The sequence below is a fragment of the Halichoeres trimaculatus genome, unplaced genomic scaffold (genome assembly GCF_033239565.1).
Source record: "Halichoeres trimaculatus isolate MK-OKI-2021-1 unplaced genomic scaffold, fHalTri1.1 fHalTri1_scaffold_6, whole genome shotgun sequence".
In the NCBI taxonomy this organism is placed as follows: domain Eukaryota; kingdom Metazoa; phylum Chordata; class Actinopteri; order Labriformes; family Labridae; genus Halichoeres; species Halichoeres trimaculatus.
The window spans coordinates 16634057-16649308 of NW_027437184.1; the positions used below are offsets into that span (position 1 = coordinate 16634057).

At 40.2% G+C, this 15252-nt stretch overlaps 2 protein-coding genes across 3 annotated transcripts in view; one reads left to right on the forward strand and one right to left on the reverse strand.

Annotated features, from left to right (window-relative positions):
• Window positions 1-343: 343 nt before the first annotated feature.
• Window positions 344-10835, forward strand: LOC141792012 (calpain-5-like). The gene is made up of 12 exons (XM_074672759.1): window positions 344-508; window positions 723-854; window positions 2600-2808; window positions 3124-3316; window positions 3415-3605; window positions 5427-5504; window positions 5605-5800; window positions 5901-6023; window positions 7959-8161; window positions 8682-8803; window positions 8898-9034; window positions 10653-10835. Exons 1-12 carry the CDS (start codon window positions 344-346, stop codon window positions 10833-10835), a joined length of 1932 nt encoding a protein of 643 aa, XP_074528860.1.
• Window positions 10836-11276: 441 nt separating this feature from the next.
• The window catches only part of LOC141791461 (serine/threonine-protein kinase PAK 3), a 33670-nt gene continuing 29694 nt past the window's right edge, over window positions 11277-15252 (reverse strand). For both annotated transcript variants that reach the window (XM_074671972.1, XM_074671971.1), the window contains one exon: window positions 11277-15085. In XM_074671972.1, coding sequence (XP_074528073.1) covers window positions 14996-15085 — 90 coding nt within the window. In that variant the 3' untranslated portion in view covers window positions 11277-14995. The remainder of the gene's footprint in view (window positions 15086-15252) is intronic.

Here is a 15252-nt window from a genome sequence, read left to right on the forward strand (position 1 = left end):
GTTGCTAGCTTTGTTAAAAGCACATCAAATTGTGTTCACAGTTGTGGTGTGATAAGAAAATGAATGTTGCAGCTTAACAATCCTGTTTATAGCGTTTTATATCATATCAAAACAGCAGTATATTTGTATCTCTGTCCAGAGAGTTTCTTGGCCACAGTCCAGTCTGCTGATCTGGGAATAAAGAAGTAGATTTACAGCGAGCAGCTTTTGTCCAGAAAACTGATTCTGGTCAAAGGTCAGAGGGAGATCCTGCCCACATAAAGCTTCACCGAACACAATATAAAGTCAGAAACCTCTGCTGTCTGTCATCCTTCTGCAGCTGTAATAGTTCAGCGTGAGCACCATGTTCTCCTCTGCTGTCCCGTACAAGAACCAGCACTACTTTGAGCTGAGGAGGGACTGTATCAAGGACAAGACGCTGTTCGAGGACCCAGAGTTCCCAGCCAACAATTCATCGCTGTTTTTTAGGAAACCACTTCCTGGATATGTGGAGTGGAAACGACCCAGGGTGAGTGGCACAAGGTCCAGCAGGGAAAGCAATTATGCTCTTGTAAATATGCCATGAACCTAACAGGGACAAACACAAATAGTCCATATGGTGAAAAGCAAATAACAAGATCAGAAATAATAATTTCTTTCAGTTATACTCACAGAAAAGTTAAAACTTGCATTGTTTTATAGTTTTCTTGACTTTTCTCAACCCCCTTTTTTTTGTGTTAAAGGAGATAAGCGATGCACCGCGTCTGTTTGTGGAGGGTATCAGTGCCCACGACCTGAACCAGGGACAGGTGGGAAACTGCTGGTTTGTTGCTGCCTGCTCCTGCCTGGCTTTAAAGCCAGATCTCTGGAAGAAGGTGAGCAAACTCTATTTCTAAATGTGTGAGATGAGGAAAGTTGGTGGTTAATAGGGTTTAGGGTATAAATATAGAGAGCTTACAGTTAAAACATGAAACCAGCCTGACAGCACACTTTGGCTCAGGTCAGCAGGAATCACCTGAGGGGTTTGCATATGATTCACAGCAAACCAAATTCCTGTGGGAAACTACTTGAAAGTAGGATTTGTTAGTTTGTGCTCTGTGATGAAGGTTTGAGGCCTTAAATAAGCCACAATGACTATTTTATCAACAAAAACACAATGTTGTGGCATTTTTACAGCAAATAAAGTTACTTCACAACCTTCAAAAAGGCAAAATGACAACTATGTAGAACAGCTTATAACAGGGTTACCAAAAGTCAGCCACAATGCATCATGATCAGCTGTTTGTAGAAAGTTTAGGGAGAAAAATGCAACAGGAAATCTTATCCTGTGCTCTACGATCCATCTCTTAAAAATGTAACAGAGCCTGTGTCAGTGTTTGGAAGCTGAGCAGTGTCACATTTTTGTTCTTATCTTTAACATGTTTCCACTTGTTGAATGTTAAAAAAGTGTCCCGTTCAAAAATAAAACTAAGGTTTCTGATTTGTGCTGGTAAAATAAATTGAACATATCTTCAGGAATGAGTTCAGTTAAGAAGTGAAGATTCGCTTTTTTCAGTTTTCCAGTGAGAGGTGAAACTGATGGGCAAAATGTGCTTAAATGGCTGTGTTTTTGCTGTTTTGTCTGCAAAGCTTTTGTGACGATTCAACGATATTTAGGGGTTTATTAATGAAGTGTAGCAAACTTCAAATACAGAGAACGTCTCCTGTTAATTTGTAGTTGGCGGCTGAGGCTAAAGTTGATTCCAACTAACATGCAGCAGTTATTCTGCAGTGATCTGTTCAGACTTGAGAGTCTATCAATGAAATGAAGAGTGAAGTAACGTTAGCTCTGCTTGGTAGATGAGCACTGGTAGGACATAAGGAGGAGTCACTAACATTACATAGATGTGTCTCAGAGCTCTGGGCTGAGAGTAACGCTTAATATAGCCGGCTGCTAAATTATGGTAGTAATGTACAAAGCTTGCTTGTTGTCACGTTTTCAACAACAGCACTATATAACTGTTAATAAATACATTACATACATTGTGAGCACTGGTGTAAATGTTTTGCACTGAGCATGTTGAATTGACTCCAGGAAGAGTAGCTGTACTTGCTACAGCTAATGGAGATCAAAATAAATACAAATACAAATTGGTAAAAACAAAAATTGTCTAGAACAAAGGAAATATGTGTTAAAAAAAAGAGCTGATCTCCGTTTGTTTCCTAAACAAACACACCTTGTTAAGAGTCACGTCTGTATGTGAGAGACTCTAGGCCAAAGGGTAGCGCTGCAATCTAATTTAAAGAGATCCTCCTCACTTCAATTTTAAAAGTTATATCTTATCACCAGAAATAATCAAGCTTGGATTAGTTATTTTTCTGTTTTTTGATTCAAAAATCTATGCAATACTGAATTATTAATATATGAAGTTAGAAAAATTAATTTCTGTGGAGCAGAAATAGTAGATCTACTTCATGCTAACTCTGCATGAGTTAATGCCCAAGTTAGAAAACCCCTGACAAAATTCTCGACACACCCTGGTCATTGTCATTCTGCTTAGCTGCCAAACACAGTACTTCATTTGTACGTGTAAGCCCCATTAAAAAATGCTGCTTTGGGTTTGTTGATGTGTGTTTCCAGGTTATACCTGACCACAAGGACCAGGAGTGGGATCCCAACCACCCGGAGAGCTATGCAGGGATTTTCCACTTTCAGTTTTGGGTGTTTGGGGAGTGGGTGGATGTGGTGGTTGATGACCGACTGCCGACAATCAATGGAGAGTTAATCTACTGTCACTCCAAAGACAACAACGAGTTCTGGAGCGCCCTTCTGGAGAAGGCCTACGCAAAGTATGTCAATATACTATGACAAAGTACTCTGCTGCTTGGTGCTACAGAGTTTGAAATCACTTTTTTGGTGTTACTTATTTATTATTTGTTTATATCTTTGTGTAGTATTTGATTCAACAGAAAAAAAAGGTCACATTTATTTATCTATTTATACAGTAGCTGATTTTTGTAAATTAGTGCTTGAAACTGTTTAGGTACAACATCCTTGATCTGATGATAGAGCAAACATTATACCAGAGGTTTGGCACATAATCCCTGGACTAAAACCATCACCTGTCTTTATTCACATCTTCCAACCACCCTCTCTGTGCTCAGGCTGGCTGGCTGCTATGAGTCCCTGGAAGGCGGAAACACTGGAGACGCTGTGGTGGATTTCAGTGGAGCTCTAGCTGAGGCTATCAACCTGGAAAAGGACAATTACTTTAGGGACCAGGAAAAACAAGACCAGCTTTTTGAGGGTCTACTGAAAGTCTATGAGCGTGGGGGAATCATAAGCTGCTCCATTAAGGTGTGTGCTCTTTCTGAATGTTGCCTCTTAGTGCTTTTCTCTAATGCAGAGAAATTCAATCTAATGGATTAATTGTTTCATGAATCCTTCTTGCTTAGGCAGAGCCACATGAAATTGAGGCAAGGATGCATAATGGGCTGGTGAAAGGTCACGCATACTCAGTGACAGCAGTGAAGAGAGTGCGGTTGGGTCATGGGCTGCTGGCCTACTTCAAGAATGAAACACTTCCTCTGATTCGCATGAGAAACCCCTGGGGCAAGATCGAGTGGAAGGGAGCTTGGAGTGACAGGTGAGAAAAGGTTAGAGGTCATTCATCCAGGCTAAAAGAGTAACAGTTTTCTCATCGTTCTGAATCTTTTTGTTTACATTTCAAATATTAGCTATATAAATTAAGCATTTCCTCTTTTAAAAGCCACGTGGGTATACTTAAAACCTATTTCAAGAAAAAATACAGCACTTTTAATATCACAAAGGAGTGGCCAAAATTATGAGAGTGCTTGGCATATTTATGGCTTCAGCTGTTTTGCTCAGTTGGCCGATAAACCCCCCAACAAAACAAATGATAAACGTACAAAGCCCGCATTATGTCATTATGCTCTATGAACTGAGGAACAGGGCAATCATAAGGAGATTTAGGTCATTTCCTTTTTAAAAGCAACATTGAAAATGATGCTCTGGACCGCAACACTATCCAGAAAAAATGAGCAAGTTGGTAATTAAACTGGACAGATCTACTGTGCATTTGAAGGAGAGCCTTTGGCTTGAGTTGCAGAAGGCATGGGAGAACATTAGTGGCGAAGTTCTCACAAAGTACATGGGCACTATGCCAGAGACGTGATGCTGTAACTGCTTTAAAAAGTGGACACACAAAATATTTTGGCCATCACTGTAAAGTATTCATCCACCTATCCAATCATCCATCCATCCATCCATCCATCCATCCATCCATCCATCCATCCATCCATCCATCCATCCATCCAACCATTCATCCATCCATTCATCCATTCATCCATCCATCCATCCATCCATCCATCCATCCATCCATCCAACCATTCATCCATCCATCCATTCATCAATCCATCTATCCATCCATCCATCCATCCATCCATCCATCCATCCATCCATCCATCCATCCAACCATTCATCCATCCATCCATTCATCCATCCATCTATCCATCCATCCATCCAACCATTCATCCATCCATCCATCCATCCATCCATCCATCCATCCATCCATCCATCCATCCATCCACCCATTCATTATCTTGTATTAATTTTCCCTTTTGAGGTCATGGGGGTTTGTTAGAACCTGATATGCAACAACGACCTGAAAGGTAACAAGACCCAAAATGTGATAAGTTGGGCAAAAAAATATTATGTTTTGTGCTCAGCATCCTTTACATTATCAACCAGTTATTACATTTTTATTACATTTCAGGCTCAGCACTTGTGTCACATTTTGACCAGTTATAACATTATGGGTTGTTGTTACACATCGGGCTCTAACAAAAAGATGAAGCCAGAATACCACCTGGTCCGTTGCTCTGGAGACACATGTTTGAGTGTAGGTGCGAGAAGAGGTGATCTGGCCAGTGGAGCTGTAGAACTAATGCTACACCTCCCAAGAATACAGATGTAATGTAATGAATAAGGATCTTGAGCTGGCTTTGCCTAGAAACAAACACCTGCATATCAACTGACATGGTCAAACTGTTTGGCAAGCATGTTTTGAGATAATTAAGTTTAGTTTGGTTTGGTTAAGCGTATAGAGGCTTTTGTTCAGTCTGTCATGATGGAGGTCATGGAGGTTATGGGCTATAATGCAGCCAGCCACTAGGGGGAGCAGTGTATGGTACAAACTGACATCCCAAGCTCACAGTGATCATCCTCAATGGAAATCAAAGCAATTTGTATGATTTTGTTTGAAAAAAGTTAAGACAAAGAATGGAAGACAACAGATACCCTATTCAGTACTGCTGTATGAGAAATGGCTGTTTGTGTCATGAGAATGTCATGTCACATGTTTTAGAGTCACGCCAATTCTGTGTAGGGGATCTCTCACTTAAAACAGTGTCATCCATGCTGTTTTTCTCTGCTTGTTGTTTGTCAGATCTGATGAATGGAAAAAGGTTGGTGATATGGAAAGAGGAAACCTTGGCATCGTAGTAGAAGACGATGGAGAGTTCTGGTGAGTGATCTCTTTCTCCTCTACTGCAAACAGCCAACATGTGGAGTTAGTTTCCTTTATAAGATGAAGATAAAGACGTTTTTTTCACTCTCACCCACAGGATGTCTTTTGCTGACTGGTGCAAGTTCTTCACAGATGTCGATGTGTGCCGTCTCATCAACACTTCTCTGATCAGCATCCATAAGACCTGGCACGAGGTGGTTCACTTTGGCAGCTGGACCAAGAACGCAGAGCCACTGCTGAACCGCTGCGGTGGCTGTGCTAACCACAGAGCAACATTCCTGCAGAACCCACAGGTAATGAAAGCTATGAGAGGACTCCCTTCTTTTCTGTCTTGGTGTAAATCTTTATCATCTTTACATTTCATTTATAATAACTTCATCATCTATTTCACAGTACCTGTTTGATGTTACTAAAGATGAGGATGAGGTCTTAATCTCACTGCAACAGAGGGACATACGGATCCACAGAAAAGTTGGTCAAGGAGAAAATTTAAGCATTGGCTTTGGTGTCTTCAAGGTAACAGTGAAAAATGTCTTAATAGGATGTTGATCTAAACTGTGAATGCATCGGAAAACACCCCAACTATGGGTTAATCACTAAAAAATTTATAAAGTTTGTTCAGCATTACAAGAAGATTGCGCTTAGACTAAGCAATGAGTTCAGAACTGAGGAAATTATTTTCGTCTGGGACAAAGTGGTTGGTGAGAGGTCAGTTTATTTAAAGGCTAACAAGCATCCCTTCATCATTTTTTTTCTTTTTTTTTGGCTTTCTTTGACTTCCCACTTGTCGAGTTGGCAGTTGTTGGGTGTTTGGGATGACGGGCAAACACGACCTGATAAGCTTATCAGAACAAATACTGAACATTTCAACAAGAAGCTAAATCTTTTGTGAAAAAAAGGGAAAACAAACCCTACATACTTGAGCTGATTGTTTCAAGCTGGTAAAGTGAGCAGAACCAAAACTTTTAAAGCTTCCAGTAAGAGTTCAGCTTCCTTTGGTACAGAAATCTTGTGCATTAGGGCTGAATCTGGTGGTTACTGGAGCTACAAAACCATGCCATCACATTCTTTCCAAGTTACACACTGTCTTTATGTGGAACCACAACCTCACAAAAAGCTGAAAAACAATCAGTGTAATGTAGTTTGAGGAGTTAAACATGAGAGATAATTGTGTCAAGCGCCCTAAGACATTACTTCAGATGAGTCAGGACAGCTTAGAGACGTGTTTTTAAAGAGGTCTTGACTGTTTGTTGAACCATGGAGTTCTCTTTAACAGCAGCCAAAATGATCAAACCAGATCTTATCCCTCTGCTGGGATTGGATCGTCACATTATAATGAGGCCTTGTAACCTTAGCAGTAAAACTGACCTCACATTTCCCGTACTGTGATTTACTCGCCAGTTATCTGGCATGGTTCAAACCCAGACACTACACGCTCCTTTCATGCCAACATAAGTGCTGCTCAGGAGGGCAAAATGCTGCTGAAACAAGGAGCCACTGCTGTGAGTCTGAACCAGGGTTTAACCATTGATATGTCCTGTCATAACGTGAGGGATGGATCCTCACAAGTCATCTGACAAACTTCAGACTGTCTATTATCTTCTCTCTATTTTTTCTTGCTTGGGAAGTTTATCAGAGGCAAAGGGGAACTTTCAGCCACAGTGCTCCGTCAGTGATCTGATATAAAAATAATCACTAAAAATACGACTACATATTCTCATATGAGTTCACATAAATTCAAGTTAAGAATATTTGTGACATTTGAGTGCATTCTTGCATATATCAAAATAAATCTGGGGATTGGGGATTGTGATTACCATGGAGTAATCTTTCTGGATGTCCAACTCAATGATTGGTTTAGCAGAACATTTCGTCTTGTTTAAAAGACACTCCATGCAACTCACTTAACACTTTTTATATATATAAAAAAAAAGTCATAAATACCATGACATCCAAATGAATTCCCTGTTCTGCCACTAGGGTGCAGAAAAATCTCTAGGGGAAATAATGGATCTTAATCTACATACCAAATCCTTTGTCTCTGTCTCTCATGTCAGTAAGATACGGTGTATAATGAGCATATTCAGTGTGTTTTATACACATTATGATCTTTTTTCTGTTTTATAGAGTGAAAAAACTTCACTTTTGTATGATTTACTGTGCTGTAAAAACACCCATCAAACCTAGAAAAACACAGTTTGTTATCCTTGTTGTTATCATGTCTTCGATGTTGTATTTAAGTCTGAAAACAGAGTTTGTGCTTTGTGCTGAGCTTAAGCAAATGAGAAGTTTAAATGTGCAAACCAATTACCACTATATTCAAAACCCACCCCGCGCTGAATGATGAGACCCTCATATAATTCTCTACCTCCCTTTGGTTAAAGATTTATGCAACGTTTTTTTTTTTCACCCAGACACCAAATAAATCCCCGGTGCTTTTTCATTCCCCAGGTGGAGCTCAACAGAAAGTACAGGATGCATGACATCTTGACGCAGCAATGTGTCAGCACGTCCACCTACATCAACGCTCGCGCAGTGTTCATGAGAATAATGCTCCCACGGGGACGCTACGTCATCATCCCCACCACCTTCAGGCCTTACACTCTAGGAGACTACATGATCCGTGTGTTTACTGATGTGGACTCAGATTGCAGGTATAAACAGCTTTGACGGTGCTGTGATGTAAAACCAGAGAATGGCCGGGTTTTCTTTTTCAGACAGAAATTGTAGCATTCACATATTTCACAATTATCAGGTCTTAAGAGACTCCAATGTGAGAGTGAGAACACAGCTGTCCTTTGACTGCTTATTTCTGCCGGGTGGATAACGTCCAAGAAAAGCACTTGAATGAGTGCGTTGAGTAATGGGAACTCTAAAGTCATATTCATGTTCAATTAATTTTAATGTAGCAAATCCCTCACTGCTTATCTTGGACAGAACTTTGTTTTGTGTCTGACTTTCTTTTTGGCATACTTTAACACACAACCAGATCATGTTTGTGCACATAAAGTTCGTCCAAGCTGGCTAGTCCAACCAGTACTGTGTCGTTAACATGGGGGCATGATGTCACTTCCTTTGTTTCCTACTTGCTGAGAGAAACATCCAGGCCAGAGTACTAAGATACAGGAAATTCACTTTTTATCCCAGTTCTAAAATTGTGCTCAACTCTCCCAGGGAGCTGAAAGAGGACAAGCCAAAGGTGAAATGTTGGAGTTCAATTTTCGGATATCCACAAGTTGTGTCTCATGTCTACGTCCATGGAGCAGAAGGGCTTCAGAACCAAGAAAGTCCAGGAGGTAAAGTGCTGAAACACCTGCTAGACTTTTTCTCACATCATCCAATCAGAGGGATCAGTGTACAGGGTTGGTTCATTGAGATGTTTTAATGCAGGTGCAGACCCCTACGTGATCGTATCATGTGAAGGCAGCTCAGTACGATCCACCATCATGAGAGATACCTTGCAACCAGAGTTTACAACCAGCGCCATTTTCTTCAGGAAGAAGCCCAGGAAGCCCATAACTATCCAGGTAAGACAGCATCTCTCTGACCTTGCTGACTGTTATTTGTCTTAGTCATGTATGGCACAAAAAGACTTGACACACAGTGTGCTCAAAATATCAACTTTCTGTTCTTACTGTTCTTTTGTTTCTGAACATAAATGTTTATCATGACACTAAAGTATTTGTAGTCACCTTTAATCTCTCCAAATTCTGTCCTAGTTTTAACAACATTATCAAAAGAAAAAAATTACAAAAACACCTAAAGGTCAGCAGTTTGACGATATATCAACTTTAAATATTAAATATTAAAAAGTATCATCAATATATATATATATATATATATATATATATATATATATATATATATATATATATATATATATATATATATATATATATATATATATATATATATATATATATATAAATATATATAAATATATATATATTGACAGAATGAACTTATTCATAAATATTATATGAATTTTGGAAATTTATTTAAAATGTAAAGTGTTATATTGTTCATAATGAAATAAAGATATTCATACCTGATTTTAACTGTAATTTTTTGTACTTTAAAGGGAAATATAGGGAACCATGAAATTTTAGAGTAAATATGAATTACTTTCAATAGTAAATTTAAATTAAAAATAAATATAAAATCTTAAATAGCAATACTAGTGAGATGCATGGGGCCCACGGTCAGACAGTTAGGGTTGGGGTTCCGACTATTAGGGGAGTGGTTAGGGTTAGTGTTAGGTTTAGGGTTAGGGTTAGGGTCAGGGTTAGGGTTAGGGTTAGGGTTAGGGTTAGGATTAGGGTTAGGGTTAGGGTTAGGCCAGGGTTAGTTAGGGTTAGGGTTGGGTTAGGGTTAGTGTTAGGTTAGGGTTAGGGTTAGGGTTAGGGTCAGGGTTAGGGTTAGTGTTAGGGTTAGGGTTAGGGTTAGGGTTAGGGTCAGGGTTAGGGTCAGGGTTAGGGTTAGGGTTAGGGTTAGGGTTAGGTAAGGGTTAGGCCAGGGTTAGTTAGGGTTAGGGTCAGGGTTAGTGTTAGGTAAAGGTTAGGTTAGGGTCAGGGTTAGGGTTAGTGTTAAGGTTAGGGTTAGGTAAGGGTTAGGCCAGGGTTAGTTAGGGTTAATTAGGGTTAGGGTCAGGGTTAGTGTTAGGTTAAGGTTAGGTTAGGGTCAGGGTTAGGGTTAGGGTTAGGGTTAGTGTTAGGGTTAGGTTAGGTTAGGGTTAGGTTAGGGTGATGGTTAGGGTTAGGGTTAGGCCAGGGTAAGTTAGGGTTAGGGTAAGGGTTATACTGGCCCTGTATTTACTTAGTATCAGATCGATACCAAAATTCCCAGTATCATCCACCTCTAACTTTAAGGCACAAAAAAAATGAAAAGGGAATATGTCACGTTTTTCAAAAGGACAGTTCAATCTTGTCAAGTTTTTACATTTTTATATGAACTGAAGTGATGAACCCTAATGGCTAGGTAAAGAGTGACCAAATTAACAGCTTTGATTGGATGTTACTGAAGGCACAAGGCATCATTTTGCTTTATGGATACATAATAGGAATCAGAGCCACAAGCCCTCCATGAAGCATATTCGACGGTAAAACTCCCATTCACATGTTAATCACACTTCCTGTTCATCTCCAGGTGTGGAACAGTAATGCAGTGAAGGACGAGTTTATGGGTCAGGTGGTGTTGTCGGGGTCAGTGAAGGACTCCACCGATCCTCAGAGGCTCCAGCTGAGGAAGCGAGGGCGGCAGATGGCTGATGAGATGCCCGGCTACATCAGTCTGAGGATTGTCACAGCCACACAGCTTACTGCCATGTGACCTCAGAGTGGGAGGAGTCAGCTGGAGTACCTGCTTCACGGAGCAAGCGTAACAGTTGATTCGTCTGTGATTTTCTTCTTTGAAATGTGTTGATAAGGGTGCAGGGCACAATTGGTCAGACTGAATGACAGTTTGTGTTTTTTGTTACATCAGTTTTTGGATAACTCATCGAATCGTTTTTGTATAACTTATAAGTAGTTTTGATAAATATTATTTTTTTTAAAGATTTTTATTCCTTACTTCATACTGTGATTAGAGAAAGGACAAAATTCTTACGGAAATCTTAAAAATCCATATAATTTTGTCTGTTAGAGTAAAAAAAAAGTTGTACCATTTAGTGTATATCGTGTTTTTTTTTTTTTCATAACATTGTCATTTAACAAAAATCATGGATGTATAAAGAAAGACAGGAAATTCACCTTGAGAAGTCTGAGAGGCTACAATCATTTCCACAACTCTGGTTTTCTTCCTCTTTTTATTTCAGTCCAGTTTCCAAACTGCAATATTTTCTTTGTTTTTTTTGTTTTTTTTTACACTCAAGACACAGCCATGCACAATTCAAAGTTCAAAAAGTCTATTGCTTCAACCACAATTAAAAATAGTTTATCCAAAACCTCATTTCCCCGCTGCTCATTTGTCCTTTTTCAAAGATGGGGAAAGGCCTGCTGAGGTATGCCCGATGGATCAGCAGTTTTTTTTACAAAGTTAGACAATAATAAGAGTAATAATAATAATAATGATAATAATTTAAAAAGCAACATTTTTTGTCTTTGTTCCATTCTCTTGATACACATTAATAGAGGATTTTTTTCACACCACGTGTACAGGTTTACACATTCAGAAGAGAGGAATGTACAGGAGCAACCACAGAAAAAGGGGCACAGCAGCGGCGTCTCTCGTACTGAAAAATGTCACCTTTGTGCTCATAGTTCAGACCTGTACATGGGGCCCAAAACGTCCCGGGGGCCAGCGGAGCTTCCTGACAGGCCACGTACACCTACCTACACACACGCACACACATGTACTAACACTCAGAGTGCTGCATTCACGGGCTCTCCGTCCAGATGAAGGAGTGTCCAGTAAAAAGCCCAAACAGGAGATCCAGGAGTGCAGAGACGGTGTGTGTGCGTTTGATTTTCTCTTTATCCAGGGTGCAAAACATTTATGATACATACTATAGAGCAACCTGAATATTGTCATTTTAAGTTACATAATTCTGAAAAAGGGGATGTTTCCCATCATATTTACATACATACATACATATCCTAACAATCTTAACCTATTTGAAGATGAGATACAGTGTATAGATTTCATTTTACATGCATGAATTCTGTCGGATCCTCCTGTCTAACCATCACTCCTTCATCTTCTGTACAAATGGAGGTACATTAGGACTAAAGCAGCTACTCTGCACCTCAGAGTCAAAGTGGATGACACGAGTGAGGCATCTTCTAGTGCAGATTGAGGTAGCCCCCTAACACACACACACATAAACACACATACACGCACACACAGAGGGATGCTACATGGGAAATGCCTGACGAAGCTACCGATTACCCACACAAAGTAGATAACCTCTGTACAGAAGTGAGTTTAAACGCTAACCAGGTATGGAAGGAATGCCAGCGAACAATAAGCATCGACTATAAGTTTCAGCACTCATCAAAACAAGCTACAATCATTAAATGGCACTCAGTACTCCATCAAAGGAAAACATTTCTTCTCTAGTCTGCCATGCATTCCAAATTCACTACAAAACAGTAGAAATCGCATAAAAAGGTCACGAGGAAAAAAGACAAAAGGACATTGAAGCATGAGTGAGCAGCATGTTGGATACCAGAGGAGAAGACAAGGAGGACAGACTTTTCCCTTTTTAGACATGATGGTGTTGTGTATTCAGGTGGGCCAGGATGTTGTTGACATTAAATCCTAGCACATAAAGTCACAGTCCTGTATCTAGTCTGCAAAAGAAGATGATTACTCAGTGAGTAGACACAAATTTGGCTTCTTTTATGCCCGCATTACATTTTGTGTAGAGGGTATCCTTCCTGCTTCATGTTTACGGTCACAGTGATACACGGGTGTTGAGAGAAACTGTGACAATATGTGGTACCAGACCTTCCACTCAGGACGGCTGAAAACAAAAACCCTTTCAGTTTTTCACCTCCTGAAGAAACAAAATTTTTTTTTTTTTTTGAAAGACTGAAAAATTGATCTGCTATGTGCCAGCAAGATGTAGAAGACAATCCATTGCCAAAAACCGATATTAACAAGAAATCTATCCATAATGTAAAGTCATGTACCATGTGTGGAGATACAAAAGGAATGGCTTAGCATTAATTTGATTTTACAGCATCACAAAATAAAATAAAGTGCACATACTGAGTATCTATTGAAATCCCTACTTTTGATTCCTGAACAAGCTTTAATTTATGTTTGCAAGCAGCACACTAGATGATTGATTACACATGATTTAAAGACCAGATTTACTTTCTCCAGTGTGCAGGGGGGTGCTATGATCCGGGGATCTGTTGTTACTGATTATTTGTCCAAATTGGACTCAAGTGTATGATGTCAATACCATATAGTACCACTCAGCGTCTTGCCCTGAACTGTAGATTGCCTTTGACAGAATACCCACATTAACCAACCATGTTAAAAAAAAAGAACAATTCAGTCTGTGTATCATATCACACGATTTAGTTGTCTAATGTTTGCTTTGCCTTGGATAAATTTTGGTGGCACTATTTGAAGCTCCTGTGAGTGTTTTAAGCTGGTAATGAAATATCGACGCTGATGCTTTTTTATGACCTCTAAAACAAACTAGACAGCAGAGAGAAGATGAACTTTTCCTATAAATCTATTTAATATGCTGTTATAATGCCCCTGCAGGCAGATGAGGACATTAACAACACAGTCTTTTTTGACCTTTACCTCACAGATTCATTGTGAGTTGTAAAGAAGACATCTAAATAAAGCAGGATGAGATTTTTGTGTTAGAACAATACCTACACAGGTTGGTTAAGAGGAAAGCTCCACACTTTGTCCACAGGAGGTGGCAAAACTAACATGGCCCCAAAGTTTCTTACAGGAGTTTTGATAAGCCACTCTCCAGGCCAATGGAGTGAATCCTTTTTCTGTATTATAGGAAAGTGAAATCCTGTTTTTCATGATATTTTCAAGTGTCTTTTACAGCTGTGTACACCTTTCATCAAAGTCTGGGTTTTATGCAGGCAAAATGTGTAACAACAGTGTTTCGGTATTTTTTAAAATAATCAGAGAGGAAATCAGCACATTTACAGCAGCGAACCTGAACTCTGCAACAGACACCGTCTGACAGAACGAATGAGAGACTTTTATCTCTTCACTGATATGAAGCAGATTCATGGAGGATGTTTAAAGCTGGTGTAGATCATGTGAAATCACACCTGACTGTTTCCCCTGTAGCTGCACCCCTACACACATTCACACACACTCACAGGCATTCTAACACACACCAAAATAAGCCCCCTCGCGCTGTGAGGAATAGCTATGTTGCTCCGTACAGCCATAGTCATGCAGGCAGAGGTCGGGTCCAGAGTCCCAGAGTCACTCTCTCACATCAGCCGGTCAATGCAGGTGCAAATGTGTGGCCTGATTGTGCTCCATGGAGGGTCCAGAGGAGAGGAAAGTGATCCTCAGACTGAGCAGGTGCTTCACCACTTTCTCCTCTTTACTCCTTCAGTACCTTCATAAATCTGAGCACATTTTTCCTTTTGCTTCTTTCACCACATTTTTCTGAGAGACTTTTGCCAAACTGGACATATGACACAAAGGGATGTGCACAGTTTTTGTTCACACACATACACACACGCTTGCACGCACGCACACTTGTGATGGACTGCTCTACATGTACAGAGTGGTGAAGAAGTAAACGAGGAGGCAAAGTCTGTTCAGCAGCATGGGGCCGAGAGGCTGCAAGGCCAGATGTTCATCCTACATGAGAGGTCTGGGGGTCTTTTGTCCTTGTGCTGTCACTGTATGTCACACAATCATCCCCCATGCCCTCCTTGTGCTGTTGCTGTCACGTCACCCACCGCGCACACACCCAAGCCCCTGCCCCCATGAACGCACACATCCCAGGCAGGGCTCCAGCCTCAGGTGGGGACAGAGAGCACACCCTAGCGACTGCTGTTCTTTATGGCTTCCTTTGCAGCTACAATCAGAGGCGTCAGGCTGGAGAGAGGCTTCGCCAGCTTCAGGAAAGAATGCTACAGGAGTCAAAGAGGAGGAAAATATCAATAAAAAGCCTTAAATCATGTCTGATTTCTAAGTCATTCTTAAACTGGCAAATCCTGAACTGATACAGACCAGAAACAGAAAGACAACATTGAAGGCAATTGTATAAAGCATGGTCATCATTTCAGTGAGATCCCCC

Coding starts and splice junctions, on each gene's coding strand:
- LOC141792012 (XM_074672759.1), top strand. CDS start 344: ATGTTCTCCTCTGCTGTCCCGTACAAGAACCAGCACTACTTTGAGCTG. Junction 3,317..3,414: donor TCATAAGCTGCTCCATTAAG/GTGTGTGCTCTT, acceptor CTTCTTGCTTAG/GCAGAGCCACATGAAATTGA. Junction 5,801..5,900: donor CATTCCTGCAGAACCCACAG/GTAATGAAAGCT, acceptor TCTATTTCACAG/TACCTGTTTGATGTTACTAA.